Raw genomic sequence first — 16,681 nt, 5'->3', positions numbered from 1 at the left:
ATCAGATTCAAGGAAGAGGAAGAAGGATAAACAAAGATGTGTCACAAACCTGCACTAAGTCGCCAGGAGGAACCTGATGAATATGTGCTACAAACAGACGCCAATACAAATCGTGATCAAAAAATTAAAATAAAAACATTTCAGCGACAGCTTCGCTATTTCTAAACTTCTTAATCCCCGCATGTTTTAGTTTATTTAAAACTGTCTTTCTGGGAAGAGCAAAGGTCTCCCATATTTGGTGAGGTCCAGGTCTCGGGTGTGATGGGGCGGGCACTTCCTGTCCCCGCCCCCCCAGGCAGTGGAATGCCGAAAGGCTGACTCCAAGGCAGCCTGCTGCGCCCCTGGCCTCCCCTGAGCCTCATCACATAGGACCCGGGGCACAAATCACACCCCACCAGGTGGGGTGTCCACGCCCCATCCTGTGGGGAGACCTGCAGGTCACAACCCAGGACCAATGTCCACCCCACTGGGACTCTCAGCTCCCATGCCCCCTCCCACCACCTGGCAGAGGTCACACCCCAGGGCTGGCCTCGCTCTGTCCTCAGAGAAGCCCAGAGGAACCGAGAGGCGGTGGGGGTGGCTTCCTTCCTCATCCGTCACAGAGATCATAGCTCCTGTCCCCGGGCTGAGCCTGGGTCACACAGCTCGCTGTGCCTGCTGACGGAGCTGGGAGCCCAACGCCAGCATGAGCCCGGGGGTCCGTGTGCTGAGAGCCCTGCTCTTCCTCCTGGGTAAGTGGGCCGTGTGAACACAGGGTGACTTCACTGGGACTGTGTCCCTTTGCACAACTGATGTTTCTGACTTTGACCTAGAAGTGAGCCAGAATTTTAATTGCTATGTATGCGTGTTCCTGGGCCAGGGGAGAATGGAAAGTTTCTGGTAGCAGAAAAAGCTCCCAGTTCAGCGTCTAGCAAAGCAGTTTCAACCCTGACTTCACAGAAGACAGCTCGCTCCTGAGACTCCGTACTAGCTTCCCAGCCAGGGAGCTGATGATGCTCGCTTTCCAGGGTTATGAAGCGAATGGAGGTGCAGGCCAAGCCTTGCTGGGGGAGTGCGGGGGCCTTGATGTGGATCAGTACCACCAGGCGCAGAGGGGACTCTGTGATCAGAGGTGTCTCTGTTTTTACAGGACATTGTTAATGCTGCAAAACAAGGGGCAGAGAAAAACAGAAAAGGAGACGCAGATAGAGAGGGAGAAATGTAAAATCAGAGAAGCAGACAGATGAAAGGAAATCCAGAGAGGTGGAGCTGGATTCAGTGAAATGGGCAGAACCATGTACACACAGAGAAGGAGGGAGGGGGTACAGCTGCACACAGCACCCCTGGACATCCATCATGACCCCAAAAAGGCCATGGGCGTGTCCGCGAGAAGCTTTTCCAGACGGCACTGCCCAGTGCTCCAAAGCGAGTGCTCTGCAGGCAGCCTCGTCTTCCATCTCTGGAGCAGCTGCCTGTATCCTGGACAGGTGCAAACTGTCCCAGGGCCCCTTCGAAGCCTGCAGGAAGCAGGAAAGGTAAAGCCAGTGGCCTCCAGAAGCCAGCATGTCTGCCAGAAGCCTGTACTTTGTACGGGGACACCGGCCCTGCGGCTGGTGCTGAGGGGCGGCAGGAGCCCCCAGGCATCAGCTCAGGATGCCCAGGGGCCAGCAGAGGGCTGAAGGGGGCAGGAGTTGGAGCTCTGCCTTCTGCTTTTGACCTAGGAAGATGCACAAACCAGTCTGCCCCAAGGGAAAGAGGAGGCTGAATTTGAAACCCAGTGAAAAATGTGCAAATTGTAGAAGCAGGCAATTCATAAAAGGATTACAGAAAACAAGCTTTTTAAATGCTCTGACATCCAAAGAAAGGATGTGTTTTAGTGTTTTAGTGTTTCTGACGTGTCAGCTACTGAGCCAAAAGTACACTGCCTGTGCGGTTCCCACTGGCGCTCTGGTCAAGATGTCAGTGTTACCTGTGTCCCAGGCCAGGCACGCCTCCCTGCGGGGGTCGATGTGTTGTCTCTGGACATGCTAGGTGGCAGGAGGGTGGGTCTCCTTTGAAGCCTTCCTCTTGCTATTTGGTAGCCCTGAGAAACTGAGGCCATGCATCCCAGCAGTAAGCGGCTGAGGCACCTGCAAATGGGGATCATGATGCTGCCTGTGTGGTGCGCTACTGAGGGGTTAAGTCTGTTCACAAAGTCCCAGTCCTCTGCACAGGTGGGACACATGGGGGCCTCCCAGTGCTGGGCTCAGGAGTCCATACTGGGGCCCATCCTTCCACAGGGCACTTTGGCAAATATTAGCAAAAAGTAAGCTTTTTATGTGTACCCAGAAAGTTGCCTTCAAGGAATTTATCCTCCTGAGATGATAGGGTACAAGCTCCCCAACATGTTTACTGTGGTGTTAGCCAGGATACTGAAGCCATGGAGTAGGGGACAGATAGGAAAAGCCATCGGCAGGGATCTAAACAAGCTGGTGATCTTATAGTGTTTCAAACACTATCCAATCAACACAGATGAAAGAAGTGACTTTCTACCACCCAGTGTGGACAGGCTGGAGGGGACAGGGTGACAGTTACAGAGCCAGGCTTAACTAAGGGTAGCTGGGTGTGCTGACCTGATCCAGCCAAAAGCAGATTGGATGGAGACACAGTGAACAGCTCCTGGTACCTAGAGGGGATGCGTGGTTGGAATTTTTCATAATGATCACACACATTCTTAATTTCAATAAATTTCTATTACAAATCATATGGCATCCTGTTGAAAGCAAGTTAAGAAAAATTCCACTTTTCCTTCATAGACTGTGTAACCCACTGAGAAGTGGCCTGGTTTCCTCATCTACGTGAACTGTGCCTGGGGGACCCTGGCAGGACCCAGCGTGGGGACAATCACCCCACTCCCAGTTCACCCCATGCCCTCTGGGCTCACAGATCTGACCATCACCAGGACCTGTGCTCCTTGTTGTTCACAAGCAGCAGCCAGAGGGTTCTCAACCCCTCCCCATTTCTACCCGTCTCCTCTCCCCTGGAAGGGAAGAGCCTGCTCTGTCCCGTGGGGATGCATGGGTCTCTTTTCATGGTCCGTTACTAGGTCCTGGTCCACCATGGGAGGGGCCATATCTCTTCTCCTGTGTGTGCAATAACACTTGGTATTGTCAGAATTCCCCAATTTTGCCAGGTGGAGAGGTGCAAACGATGATCTCAAAGTTTCCAGTTTGTGTGTTCCTAAGTGTTGCTGAGAAGAACTATTTCCCTCTGTTTATCAGGCAGCCGGGTCTCTTTTTCTGTACCTGTCCTATTCTGCCTCTTTCTTCCAGATTTTGTGCTGCCATTCATCTCTTTTCTTGCACATGTGGCAAGCACTTGCCCTCAGGATGGGCCTTATCTCTCATCTTTGTGGCATCCGTGGCTGCCCGGAACTCTCTAAATGTAATAGAATCAAATGCATCGGTCTTCCTTTTGTGGGTTTGGTGCTTCTGTCTTGCTTAAGAAACCTTTAAAAACTTACTTGAAAGTGGTTGCCTTCTTTCTGATCAGGGCTTTGACTTACTGTAAAACGTTGGCTTGTGAGCATAATTTGATCCGGAAACATGCTTGTAGTCAAAGCACATGGATATCAAAACAAATTCCCCACAAGAGATAATAGAAACATTTAGATGATTCATCCTACAGCCCCAAAATATTCATATAAAATGATTGCCATGTTGTAGTATACTACAACACAATAAAGGAAATACAAAATACAGAGAGAAATGAACAGACGCACCTGAACTTGCCTTTGGAAACCTTCGCGGCTAATGTCAGGGAGACAAGAGGGAGGAGGGCTGCTTTGTGGGCTGACTTTCACGCACACTGATGGGATTGTGGCTGTCTACCAGCTCAGTGGAATCTTTTTCTTTAACTAGGAGCTTTTGTCTCTTTTTGAAGATTTTACAGAAAAGAGACACTGCAATGTTGCTTAGTAGATTCGTTGATCTCACTGTTACAGCCCTATTCAGGCAGGATTTTCTACAAAATTGCGCACTGTTTCCTGCATTTTACGCATCTCCCTAATCTCACTGGAAGTGAGGGATTCCTCTTTGCACTCTTCTTCTTGTCTTCCTCTGCAGATGAGCCCTTCACAAACCTTTGCTGTTGGGAACCATCACCCACAATCACGCACCAGCTTAGCCGTGGTCATATGACTTTCCCATGGTACACTGCTTATGTTGCGAGACCTTACCTGTCAAGTGAAATTTTAGTAGGACTGTTCGCTTGTCTTGTGGAATACCCACAGAACAAGCTGCTCACAATCCAAGGTTTTACTGCAAAGAAAATCTCTAATTTTACTTTTTCTACATAAAACATTAATTTTCCAAAACACCATTTATTTAACTTCCTCTTGTGTTGTGAGCAGCAAACATTCGAACCACGGTGAGCTCCTGGTCAGGGCGGTTTTGTAACTGGCAGATCTAAGTTGAGACCCACGATTCCTTGCACAGTGGTTAAAAGCCCTGGTCAGCCAGAGAGGGAAGCTGCTCTCCTGCAGACCTCAGAGCAATTTGGTTCTGGCTTCAGCTTCCCCCTGGGCCTCTTTTCTCTGAAGCACGGTCCCTGCTGTCTCCTCACAAACCACCCTGCCTGTGCTCACGCCCACGGTGACTGATGAGAAAACCCAGGCACACAACATGGACGCACACAGAGGCGTGCGTGCCCCAAAGCTGAGCTTTCCGTTCTTACACCAGACTGCCTCTCAGAGTGGAGAAGGAGAAGAATGCCCGTGCAAGAGCGCTAGCCGGGCTTCTAAACCTTTCTTTAGGATATAAAATTTATTTGTTTGTTTATTTGTTCATGTATGGAGCTTTTTGGAGCCAGTCTTGCCATGGAGTCCCGCCTGGCTTTGAACTCACTTTGTAACCTGGGCTGATCGCCAATATCCTCCAATCCTCCTGCCTCTGCTTCCCTAGCTCTAGGATTTCAGGCACACATCAGCACGCCTGAAGAAACTGTTCCACTTTAGAAGGTTTGTTTTTTTTTTTTTTAACTTTAACTTGAAAAATAAGTTGCAGGAAGAGCACAGGAAGGACACATTTGTGACAACTATTTTTGACAGCCAATCTTATTTGCTTTACCCTGTTTGCCTCTACGTACACACACGTGTACACGCATACATAAATAGGTGCAGATGCACGCATTTCTTTCTCCGAGCCATTTGAGGAAATATTTAACTCTGAAATACACTGTGTGTCGGCTCGCTTCTGCAGTGTATATACTAAAATACACCGGTTGCATTTCTCGAGAACAGAGATAATCTCAAAGGCGTGGAGGGAGCCAGCACAGAAAGATAAACATTCTGTTTTCTCACCACCTTGTGCAAACTGAGGACATGGATCTCCTGGTAGAACAGAGCGGCACAGTGGTCACTGGAGACACAGTGGGGAGAGCGGGAGGGAAGGACACAGAGGAGTTAGATGACAGAGTCACAGCATGTCCGGGGGAGGAAATGCATCTGGCCTTCTGTGTATAGTGGGTCGCTGGAGTCGTCACCTCATGAGATGCTTCCAAAGAGCTGCAGGGACCCCGTTTCCCACTAGAGAGAAACAATAAATGTTTGAGGCAGTGGAATTGATTACACAGTGGCTCTTGACCACTGTGCATGGAGCCGTGGGTCTTGACATAAATCTACCCGTTACCCTGATTTAATCACTACACGTTGGACACATATACCGTATCCCACAAACACCCGCAAATGGTATATGTCAATTAAAAACAAAGAATGGTGTCAGCATAGGGCAGCCGTCAGCTTCCAGAAAACTCACACGGATGAAATACTTTCACAGAATCACTGGTCACAGTACAACTTTTCCAGGGATCTAGGATGAGCCCACCCTGGACAGGGGTGACGTGGAGGAGCGGTGTCACACCCTCCGTCTTGGTCAGGAGGGGCTACACACCTGAGCTTTGGTTTTCATGACGGTGGCATATCTGAAGCACCCAGAACTGTCCTCACTGGGGTTGGTCTGATACTCATCAGTCCTTAAACTCAGCTGTCACAGCGGCAGGTGACCACAGCCCCAGGTGACAGACAGCAGTCCTCCTGCACACCTCCAGGTCTAGGGTATGAAATAGGTGAGGAAGGCAGATATTCTTTTGACAAGATAATGAAAGAACCTCAGCACTGAGTTTGGGATTATGCTCATCATATTTCTAAATAAATATCAACAACTGATACTTTAAGCTATGCTCTAAATATTGATCTAAGAGCAGCTATTGAAAATGTCTGATAAAAGCCTAGGTATTTCAGTCTGCATCTTCTCTCTAAAAAAGCTGCCACCTGAAATATTCCTCAAGACTCCAATTCCAGCCAAGATGTCAACCCTCTGTCATCACGGCTGCTGGAAGGATCTGCTGACATCTATGTGTTATTCTAATCACGAGACTAAAAGAAATACGATCCCTGTTTAATTACGTTCCAGCACCTAAAAAACATCCTTCACCGAAGGACCCAGAGTCACTGCAGAGAGCAGAGGCTTTTTTTCTCTGCCTTAATTTATATGAAAAGATGGCAGAGACCGGGGTAAAGAGAAATTAAATTCGTTTTTATCTTACGAGTCAAAGCTCTCACTTTATTATTTGGCTCCTGGTCCCTGAGATCTTTGTAAAAATCTTTGCTGACAGCTTTTCCCCTGTTCCAGTTTCCTGCCAAGATGCAGGTTTAGACTCCTCGAGAGCCGTGCGGATGTTTGTAAGAAACAGTTCCTGGCTTATTCATGTTCTTTTGCTGCATAATAAATCATCACAAAGGTAACACAGGAGCCGCTCAGAGAACACTGGGGTCTCCCAGCGAGGGAGTCAACAGATGGGGAGAGAAGAGGCTGGGACCCCAGGGGGGCAGAGCAGCAAGAGGGTCTTTCCCCTCCACCCATCCATCGGCTTGCTTCCTCCTTCCCTCCTTCCCGCCTCCCCCCACTTCCTTTCCTTTCAGACAGGGCGTTGAAACCAGGGTCTTCACACTGGGCTACATCCCCAACCCCTTCATCTTTTATTTTGAGCCAGAGTCTCACTGAGTCTCTAAATTCTCTGGTTTTCAATCTTCCTGCCTCAGCCTCCCAGATTGCTGGGATTACAGGCATTTGCCACAACTTCCAGTGAGAAATTTCTTGATAAAGCAGGAATTCTCCTCATGACTTCTGTCCCCATTCTAACGGGATTTCTGGCTGGTTTTTTTTAACCTGTCAAATTTTCAGAGACCTTGGCATTTTGTAGCTGTGTCCTTTATTAAATATGTGGCCTGCATATATTCCCTACTGATTGGCTTTTTATTTTAACACAGTCTTTCGCAGAAAAAAGATGTTTAATTTTAAAATCTATTCATTTATTTTTTCCTTCATAGAGCTTGTTTTTGATACACTGAGTTTTCACCAAATTCTAGGTTTCCAGATTTTTCCTCAAATTTACATGGCTTCATGCTTTTCCTTTAAAACTATGATCGATTTTGAGATGATTTTTTTACTGAGTAAGAATTTAGGCCAAGGACTGTTTTCTGATGGTGCCGGGGATTGAATCTAGAGCCTTCACACCAGCTACAGCCCTAGCCCTTTTCTCCTTTGTGAGGCAGGATTCTGCTAATTTGCCCAGGCTGGGCTCAAACTTGTTATCCTCCTGCATCAACCTCCTAGAGTGCTGGAATTACAGGCATGTGATACCACGTCTGGGTCCTTTTAAAAAATTTTTATTTTTAGTCTGGTTCTCATTAAGTTCACTGGGCTGAGCTTGAATTTGAAATCCTCCTGCCTCAGCCTCCCAGAGTCAAAGTACTTTTTGTTCTGTTTTGGAACTGGTGGAGGAAACTATGCTCCTCCTGTTGAACCGACTTAGCCTACAAGTAATAGCACAGCCTCATCCCCATGTGGGATTATTTGGGGTCCTCTGTTCTCCTCTGTGTCTGACCCTCTGCCAGGAGCACATGGTCTTGCTTCCTGCAGGATCAGAAAGTCCTAAGGCTCTGGGGTCCCTCTCTAATTTCTCTCTTCAGTGTCGTGGGGTTTTGCATAGGAAATGTGCGTGGACTGTTATGACTCACACTTAAGCGTTTGCATTGTTTTAAATTTTCCCTTCTGTGTAGAACTCCCAGAGAACAGAGATACGGCCACCTTGGGCATGCTGTTCTGTGCACTCCTTTGCTTACTGGTGTCTGCATATATTTTTTTTTGCTGTGCAGTGATCCCCGTGTTTTCCCGTTAGTGAACGTTGATTGTACAGGTGAGTGGCTTTCCCTGTGGTGGACCTGTACCTGCACACAGCCTACTTTAATCACACCCCGGGCCCCACCCCAGCTCATTCTCCCTCCACTGCAGGTATTTTAGTATATGATCTTTACTGAGTTCCCCAATTAGTGCCTGCTTTCCCAGGAGTTTTTGTCACAAATATATACAAAATCTTGTCAAAGTGTTGCTTGCTTCCCTTAAATAATCGTGTGATGTTATGGTTTGCATCTAGATGTCCCCCAGAGCCTGTGGGTGTGAAAGTGGGGCTTTAGGAAGGTGATTGGTGCTAATTCTGACTTGCTGTTACAAGGTGAGTTCTGATTGGAAGAGGCAGGTCACGGGGTGGGAGGTGACCCGGAAGGGTTTATCTCCCTCCTCCCACCTTCCCCTTTTCCTCTCTGCTTCCAGGGGGTGCCATGAGGTGAGTGGCGCTCCTCTGCCATGCCTTACTGATTAGGAGCCAGCTGATGATGGATTAAAAGTGTGAGCCAGAATAAACCTCTCTTCCTTTAGGTTTCTGATGCTATGTATTTTTATGCCAAAGATGAACAGAGGGACCAAGACACATGATTGTAGCCCGTTAGCATAGCAGATGGCGTGAACTGATGTGCAAATACTGAACCTGCCATGTATCTGGAAGTCTCCACTTGATCATGAAGCATATTATATATACATATATATATGGCTGAATTCTCCTTGCAAATATTTTAAGTGTTTCTGAATCTATATTTATGAGACATATCCTTTTTTTTTTTGCATTGTCTTTGTGTTTGCAATCTGTATAATTTTGGTATCAAGAAGTGATTAGAAAATATTCCCTCCTCTTCTATGTTCTGGAAAGGATCAGACATAGCTGATATGAATTCCTTCTTAAACTCATGGTGAGGTCTGTGGAAACAGTCTGTGTTTCCAAGTTTCTTTTGGTGGAGGTTGTAAACGATAAATCCCACTTCTTTAATAATCACAGGGCTACTTAAAGTACCTGTTTCATATCGGGTGAGTTTTGTTAGTTCTTACTTTTTGAGAAGCTGGTCCATCTTTCTGAATTGCCCTGTTCTTCTGTTAGAGCTGTCTACAGCTTTTTCTTCTTGCTCTTTTGCCATCTGAGAAGTCCAGAGTGATATTTCTATCTCAGTTCCAATATTGGTAACCGGTATAATCTTCCTCTCCTTTTTTGTGGGGGCCAATTTTGATTATGTTTTGCCCCGGCGGTGCTGGGATGTGGCCCAGGTCTTACACAGGCCACATGTGCTATCAATGAGCCCCTTCACAGCTCAGAGCCTGCTCTGTGTTTCACTGATTTTCTTGATTTTCTGATTTCTATCACATTGATATCTGCTCTTACTTTTATGATGTACTTTGATCTGCCTGCCTTGGATTCATGTTGCTGTTCTTTTCCAGTTCCTGAAGTCGCATCTTCATATTAATTTATTTATTTGAATTTTATTTAAAGAAAGACTAACAAAGCAGAAAATAGGTAGAAATAATGCATACATTCAGAGAAAAAAATAAACAGTAAGAAATCACTAGTTGATGTTTATATATTGTCGTTTTACAAAGAGTTGTTCAAGATACAAAAATGGGACATATAAAGTGGGAATTCAAACAGCGAGACTGCAAACAGTTCTGTTCAACTGTCCAACAAAAACTTAGTAACATGGTTGTCAATCCTTTACACTTAAACATACATGCAGTTATCCATATCTTCATTTATATTTAGATTAAACAAACTAAAGCAGGTTAAAATCATTCTGAACAAAGAATAATAGTATTGCTGGATTTCACATCATGACACTCCATGATCACCACTGGGTACTGTAGTGTCTTTTTTTAAAATTTAATTTAAAGAAAGACTAAACAAAACAGAAAATGGGTAGAAATAATACATAATTTCAAAGAAAAATATAAACGGTAAGAAATCACTAGTTGATGATTACAAATTGTCTTCTTACAAATAGTTATTCAGGGTACTAAAGTGGAGCTCATAAAGTGGGGATTCAAAAGTCAGATTGCAACCAGTTCTGTTCAAGTATCCAACAAAAACTTAGAAATATGGTTATCAATCCAATACGCTTAAACATACATGCAGTTATCCATATCTTCAATTATGTTGAGATTGAATAAACCCAAGCAGGCTAATATAACTCTGAACAAAGAATAATACATTTACTGAGTTTCACATTGTGACACTCCAGGATCAGCACTGGGTATTTTAGTGTCTCTTTTTCTTCAGAGTATCTGTTGATTTCATCATGTGTCATATGATCAGTTCTCCTAAACTGTTTATAGATTCTACACATGCATGAGTCTTAACATGTATTTCTATCCTTTCTATATTATAAGGAGAAACAAAACAAAGCAAGGCAAAACAAAACATATTCCTATAAACACATGAAAAGAAATAAACATATAAGGCCATTGTATGAATTGTTCTACGATAGCTCCTGTGTTGTCTCTTGTATCTCCAATAGAATTGGCTATATCGTCAGACATAGTATAATTGAATATGTCAGTACGTAACAGTATTAATAAAAACACAACTTTGTATATAGTATAGAACTCCAAAAACCAGCAGTTATCAAACCAGAATGTGCATCTTCATCTTTATTTCAGTCTTTGCCTTGCAAGCGTTTAGGCTCAATTCCTTCCGAGAGCTGCTTTGCTATGTCCCACCAATTTGATGCATCTACCTTTCATTCAGCTCATAAATAAACCTTTTCCTTAAGAGTTTCTCTTTAACTCATGGGTTATTTAGAAATATTGCTATTTTCCAATTTGTAAATTTCTTGTTATCTATTTATACTGATTTCTAGCTAATTCTATTGTAGTCAGAGAACAAAATCTGTATAGTTTCAGTTCTCTTAAGTCTGTCAAGGTTTGACCAGAGAACAGTCCTAAGTCTTCTGTGGGTGCTTGAAGAGGATATGTATTGTGATACTGTTGGGGGTGTCTTATAGGTATTGCTTGCTAGCGTGGTTGATTTTTTTTCTAATCATGCTGATATTCTATCTAGCTGTTCCATCATCATTGAATGAGCGGTGTTAAAATCTCTAATTGTGTACTTGCCTATTTTTCCATTTATCAGTTTTTGTTTCATGTATGTTGCTCATTGCATAGATTTTGAGAATTATTATAGCTCTTCAGTGTAGTACCTCCTTTATCATGTCATATCTCTGTCCCTGGTAATTTTTTTTGTTCTTATCTGATTAACATAGCCACTGCTATTTGAATTTCATGTTCACATGATTTATCTTTATAGATTCTTGGACTTTCAACCTAGGTGAGGCTGGAGTTTCTTATAGATAGCACATATTTTGGTGATTTTTAAAAAATTTATTCTAGGGGCTGGGGATTTAGTTCAGCGGCATAAGTGCCTGCCTTGCAAGCAGGCAGTCATGAGTTCGATCCACGATGCCAAAAAAAAGAAAATTATTGTGCAGATTATAATCTCTTAATTGGTGAATTTAGTCTACTTATAATTAGTGAGTTATGAATGCATAGACAGTTAATGCAAGACATAGAACTGTGACACTTTGTTTGCTTCCCTGTGTTCATATATTTTGAGACTGACATCAATATTATAGTTTTTTACCTTCACATGTAATTGTCAAAAATAATATTAAGAAATGTTAAGAGAAGAATGTAAATCTGTTTCACTTACTCATATTTTAACTCTTTTAACTTTCTGATGTTATCGTTTCATTTCTGTCTAGAGAACTACCTTTAATCCTGGTCCGAGGATGGCACACTTTCTTGGCTCTCTTCACCTAAGGATGTGTTCATCTCCTCTGTTTCCCAAAGGACAGTTATAGTGGACGTGGAGTTTGAATGTTTGCTCTTCTTTTAGGTCTCTATGTCTTCTGGTAAGAAACTCATTCTCAAATGAGTTATTGTCCTTGTATGTGTAAGGCATTTATAATTGTTTTTAAGGGTTTTATTTTATGTTTTGTTTTCATTATTGTGACTGTGAAATGCCTTGGTGTGGGTTTGGGTTTATCCTGCTGACATTTAGTACTGAGTGCATCTAAGTGTGCGTCTTTCTCTAAGCATGGAGTCTTCAGCTGTTATTCTTCAAATACTTTTCAATCCTGATCTCGTCTTGCTCTCCTTCAAAGACCTTGTTAGTGCAAAGCCTGGTTTGTTAAAATCCCAGTTCTTGAAACTCTTTTAACTTCTAAAATTTAATTTTTTTCTCCATTATTCAGATTGGATATTTTTGTTTTTCAACTTCAAATTCACTGATATTGTCCTTTGTCTTCTTTATTCTGCTATTAGCTCCATTATCGTTCTTATTTTAGTTAGTGTATTTTTCAGTTCAAAGATTTCATTTAATTCTCTACATCTTCCAGTTCTTTGCTTAGACTTCCCATTTCTTTGCTGAGCCATTGTGGTTTTCCATTTATTTCAAGTATTTTCATAATTGCTCATTAAATTTTTTTACAATGGCCACTTTTACATCATTGTCTGATAATTTTAATACTTGGTCATTTTAAGGTTGTCAGTGGGTTGCCCATATTAATACAACTAGGTTTCCACTAAACCCTGGGAATTTGGGGTCTTATGCATTGAAAGTAGATCTGTTTTAACGGGCAGGCTCAGGCATCACTCTGGATGGAGGACAGAGACATTCCCTCATTATGTCTAGGTCAGTGATTGCAAACATTTTAGTTTTCAGTGACACAAACAGCCCACTGTGGCGTGTCTGTCATAGGTTCTCTACAGTGCACTAGGTGATCAGGAACCCAGCCTTCTCTCTTGACCTCACTCACAGCTGGACACAGGACTCTTGCTTAGTGCTGGGCGGGGCAGCAGTTCAGGATGCCCGCTGGGTGCTTTAGATGCCCCCCTTGCCTGGAGGGACAGACATAGTTCAGGATTGACACTGTGGGGTGGACTCATGACTGCTGGGTGATGGTGGCCATCCTGCCTCTCCATGAGCCTCCTCTGGGAGGATGCCTGTTCCAGGCAAGTTGGGGTGGAAGTCAGGTTCCCTGCATGGTCTCCGGAGACCACCCAGGAACGAAGCCCTCTTTCATCTGTGAGGGATGAAAGTCCCGCTCCCCTGTGGTTCTCTAACAGCACTGGTGAGGCATTTGGGGCTCTTACCACAGTCCAGTTTAGGTGGAAATCCAGGTCTCCACTTGCTTCCTGGACAAGGCAGGGGTGCAATGAGACCACAGTTGTTTCTGTGCTGTGTGCCAGAGTCCACTGGTTACAGCCCAAAAGTTCTGGGTTTCTAGACTGCCCCTCCCGATCCTTTGGTTGGTGAAAGCTGAGCTGGGGCTTCTATGTTTGTTTATGTGTTTGTTTGTGCTCAGTCTGGGGTTGTGATATGAAAGGAAATTCACTCAGCTTTTACTTCTGGGGTCCCGAGGTCCCTGGTCCATCTCCCCTCCTTTTGGTGTTTACTTACCTCTGTTTTCTCATATAGAATCTAATAGTGTGGGAGGGGGATTAGCTATTCCTAGTGAGAGAATGGGTTAGAGTAGGTCCACCCTGCCCTCCTGGAAATGGGAGTCTGAAATAAACTTCTAAGCACCTGGAAGGCGGCTGATATGGAGTAAGTGCTTTAGGAAGCAGCTACTGAGCCTCCCTGATACACCTCCCTGGTCCCAGAGTCTCCCGAAGGAGGGAGTGTCCCCAGGAGAAAGAAGGGACGGTGATTGCACACTTGCCAGGATGACCTCCTCCAGCAGCTTTCCACTGCGGTCAGCATGGACCTCACTGGTCACACTGTGTCCACACAGACCCGTCGCACTCCTGCTGGGTCCAAGCTCAGTACATCAGGTTTATTTCAGAACAACCCGGAGAGCGGCTTCTCTAGCCCTCAAATCAGACGGAATCCTCTCGTACAGGGTTTGGGGTCTTTTCTTGGGCTTGAGGGAGGGTGGCATTAGTTATGGGTGTCAGGCTTGAGAAAGCACAAGGGGAAATGGTCGCCCGAGGACAAGGGTTGGGGAAGCATGGGAAGCAGGGGCTGCTGTCAATCGCAGGGCTGATACCGAGGGGGGTCACCAAGCTGTGAAGAGGGCTTATAGAGTGCTCTCGTGTCGGCCTAGGATGGCGGTGATCAGATTCCTTACCCTCAGCCTGGGGTGCCTGCTTCTGGCCACTGGGAATGCCCACTGTGCTCCTGTCCGGCCCCACGGCCTTCTCACATGCTCTGCCCCTTGCCCAGCCACAGAGGTCCTCACGTTTCTTTCTCTGCTGGGTCAATGCGTGGCCCAGCACCTGCCCAGTAGCTCAACTGGTTTGTGAGTCAGCTGGTACACAAAGCGTGTGGTAGCTTTTGGGAGCTGGCCTGTAGAGACCCTGCAAAGGTGGGAATCAGATGCGACAGATTGTGAGGCTCTCAGCACAGAAGAAAGCCTCCACCACGGATGGGGGTGCGGAGAGAGGAGGCAGCAGGCAGCAGTGGCCTGCAGAGAGTAGGCTCGGGAGCCAGGCAGAGGGAGCTGGATCTGGCTCTGCTGGGCTTTAGGAGCCTTGGGGAGGTACTCCTCCCTTTGGGTCACAGGGCTGAAGTCGTGAGGTTTCCAGGAGAAGCAGCCAGGCACTCCAGGAGAGGGGATGCTGGCTGGCCCTGTCACAGGCCCATCGTGGAAGCAGCCCATGAGCAGAGGTCTAGGTCCCTGTCCAGCAGCATGGGAAGACAGTGTAAGGCAGGGTGGGTCCCCACTGTGTGACAGCAGACCAGACTCGGGGAAGAGGCCCAGAGGAACAGAAAGGACAGGGAAGACCCTCCTAAAGTGTCCGAGAGCCCTGGTCAGAGTCATATGTGGTCTCCAAAGATGCTTTGTCAGCTCGAGGTGATGACAGCCATTCTCAAGGTGGAGCGATATCCTTCCTCCAAGCCTCAGGCTGGGGCTCAGGCATTCGACGGCCCACACAGAGGCACTCAAGCCCAAAGGAAGCAAAGGCCAGATGTTAAGACTGTGGAGACCCCAGCCTGGGCATAGAGAGGGAGGGAGGTGGAGGTGGCCTCCATGGAGGTCACAAGTGGACCCTGAGAGCATGCCTGCATCCCTGGCTCCACCTGGTCAGCTCCTTGGGAGCCACTTAGCACCACCTGGGAGTCTGGGGGAGCTACAAATTGGGTAGAAACCCCAAGGGTTCCAGCTCCCAAGGTGACCTGGCTTCGTCTCACTCTTTCCTTGGAACTGCGACCCACATTTGCCGCATCTGAGCTTTCCCTTCTAGAAGGGACCCAGGGAAGGTCTCACAGGGCACTGGGGAGGAGGCCGGGCCCTGTGTGTGGCTTGATTTACAGCCTAAATATCAAGGTGCATGGCCTGTCCTAGGCCTGTGTACCCCAGAATCTGCCTTGGAAAGATGAGAGAGATGCCCAGCGTATCGAAGGGCTCCCCCAGCCGCCCCTGGTAAACAGAGGCAGAAGCCAGGGCATGGCCTCCTGGGACTGCTAACAGGCCCTGCTGCCATCCCACGGCTCCCTCCCTGGGCACGTGTGCCCCCCCCCCTCCCGCCAGGTCCCTCAGGACCCAGGACGAAGCTTCCCAGAGGCTGAAGATCAGGGTATGAATATTGCATGAATAATAATAACCCTACCACTTAGTGGTTATACAGCGCTTTCCTCCTGCACCATGCTTTACCATCATTAATTAGTTATTCTGTACGGCTCCCAGCCTCCCCCGCGCTCTCTGCAAGGCTGGCCCCAGCCTCGCCCTGGAAGCAGCCTGTTTGGGTGGGTGGGTGGGGGAGCTCCAGCGTCCATGGCCAGTCCCCCCATGAAAGGCTGGCAGGGCGCATCTCGATCACTTCCGGGCGCTGGCTGCCCCTTCCTGCTCTAAGCACCTAATTCCAGGGTGGCCTCCAGGTCGCTCTGCTCCCCACTTCTGAAAGGCCCCAGGAAGCAGAGACTACGTCTTCTGTGGGGTGCTTTCTTGCCAGTGGGAAGGCAGCACACTCACCTCCATCACTTAAGGGGGCCACCAAGCTGAGACCAGCACCAGGCCCTGGCTGACCAGTGACTGCATGGAGACCCTGGGTTCCAGCCACACTTTCTGGACAGGCTCCTGACCCAGCCTCCTCCCTCTCAGTATCCTGGTGGGAATCCGAGGCCCCTCCCAGTGAGGAAGGACAGGCCGTGTCCTGTGTAGCGTCCTGGGATAGCACTGCCTGCCTCGGGAGTGTACCCAATCTCCCTTGGGGCTGCAGCTGCTCCCAGTGCAGTGTCACCTCGTCTTGGTCACAAGGTGCCCAGCCCGAAGGGTCCCCCTTGGTTCCATCTCCGGCCCGGGCAGCTCCCCTGTCAGCACCCGTGAGCCTGGAAAGGTACCAATCAGTCTGGCTTCGGCCAGCCAAGAGCCTCGTTCCCAGCAAGCAAATCTAAGAATTAATTAGCAAAAATTCTCTGGGAAAGCCAAGTGCACAAGTGTGACAGTGCCTGTCACTCGCACCCCTGACTGTCTTCCTCTTCCTTGGGGCGCCAGGGCACTGCTCCT

The 16,681-nt window shown here is 46.9% G+C and overlaps 1 protein-coding gene across 5 annotated transcripts in view; it reads left to right on the top strand.

Moving 5' to 3' along the window:
- The first annotated feature begins 299 nt into the window (after nucleotides 1–299).
- Tmem273 (transmembrane protein 273) overlaps nucleotides 300–16,681 on the top strand; it is a 28,285-nt gene continuing 11,903 nt past the window's right edge. For 2 of the 5 annotated variants that reach the window (XM_013148611.3, XM_063233769.1), the window contains exon 1: nucleotides 302–731. In XM_013148611.3, the coding sequence (XP_013004065.2) occupies nucleotides 686–731 (46 nt within the window). In that variant the 5' untranslated portion in view covers nucleotides 302–685. Of the gene's footprint in view, nucleotides 732–11,932; nucleotides 12,083–16,681 lie in introns of all 5 variants that reach the window. The other 3 variants (XM_063233771.1, XM_063233770.1, XM_013148612.3) reach the window with 3 other exon arrangements.

Source organism: Cavia porcellus, unplaced genomic scaffold (assembly GCF_034190915.1).
Source record: "Cavia porcellus strain 051 isolate PalLab524CR breed Dunkin Hartley unplaced genomic scaffold, mCavPor4.1 scaffold_23, whole genome shotgun sequence".
Lineage (NCBI taxonomy): Eukaryota > Metazoa > Chordata > Mammalia > Rodentia > Caviidae > Cavia > Cavia porcellus.
Note: the sequence above shows the minus strand (reverse complement) of the source record. Positions and strands in the feature narration are given on the sequence as shown.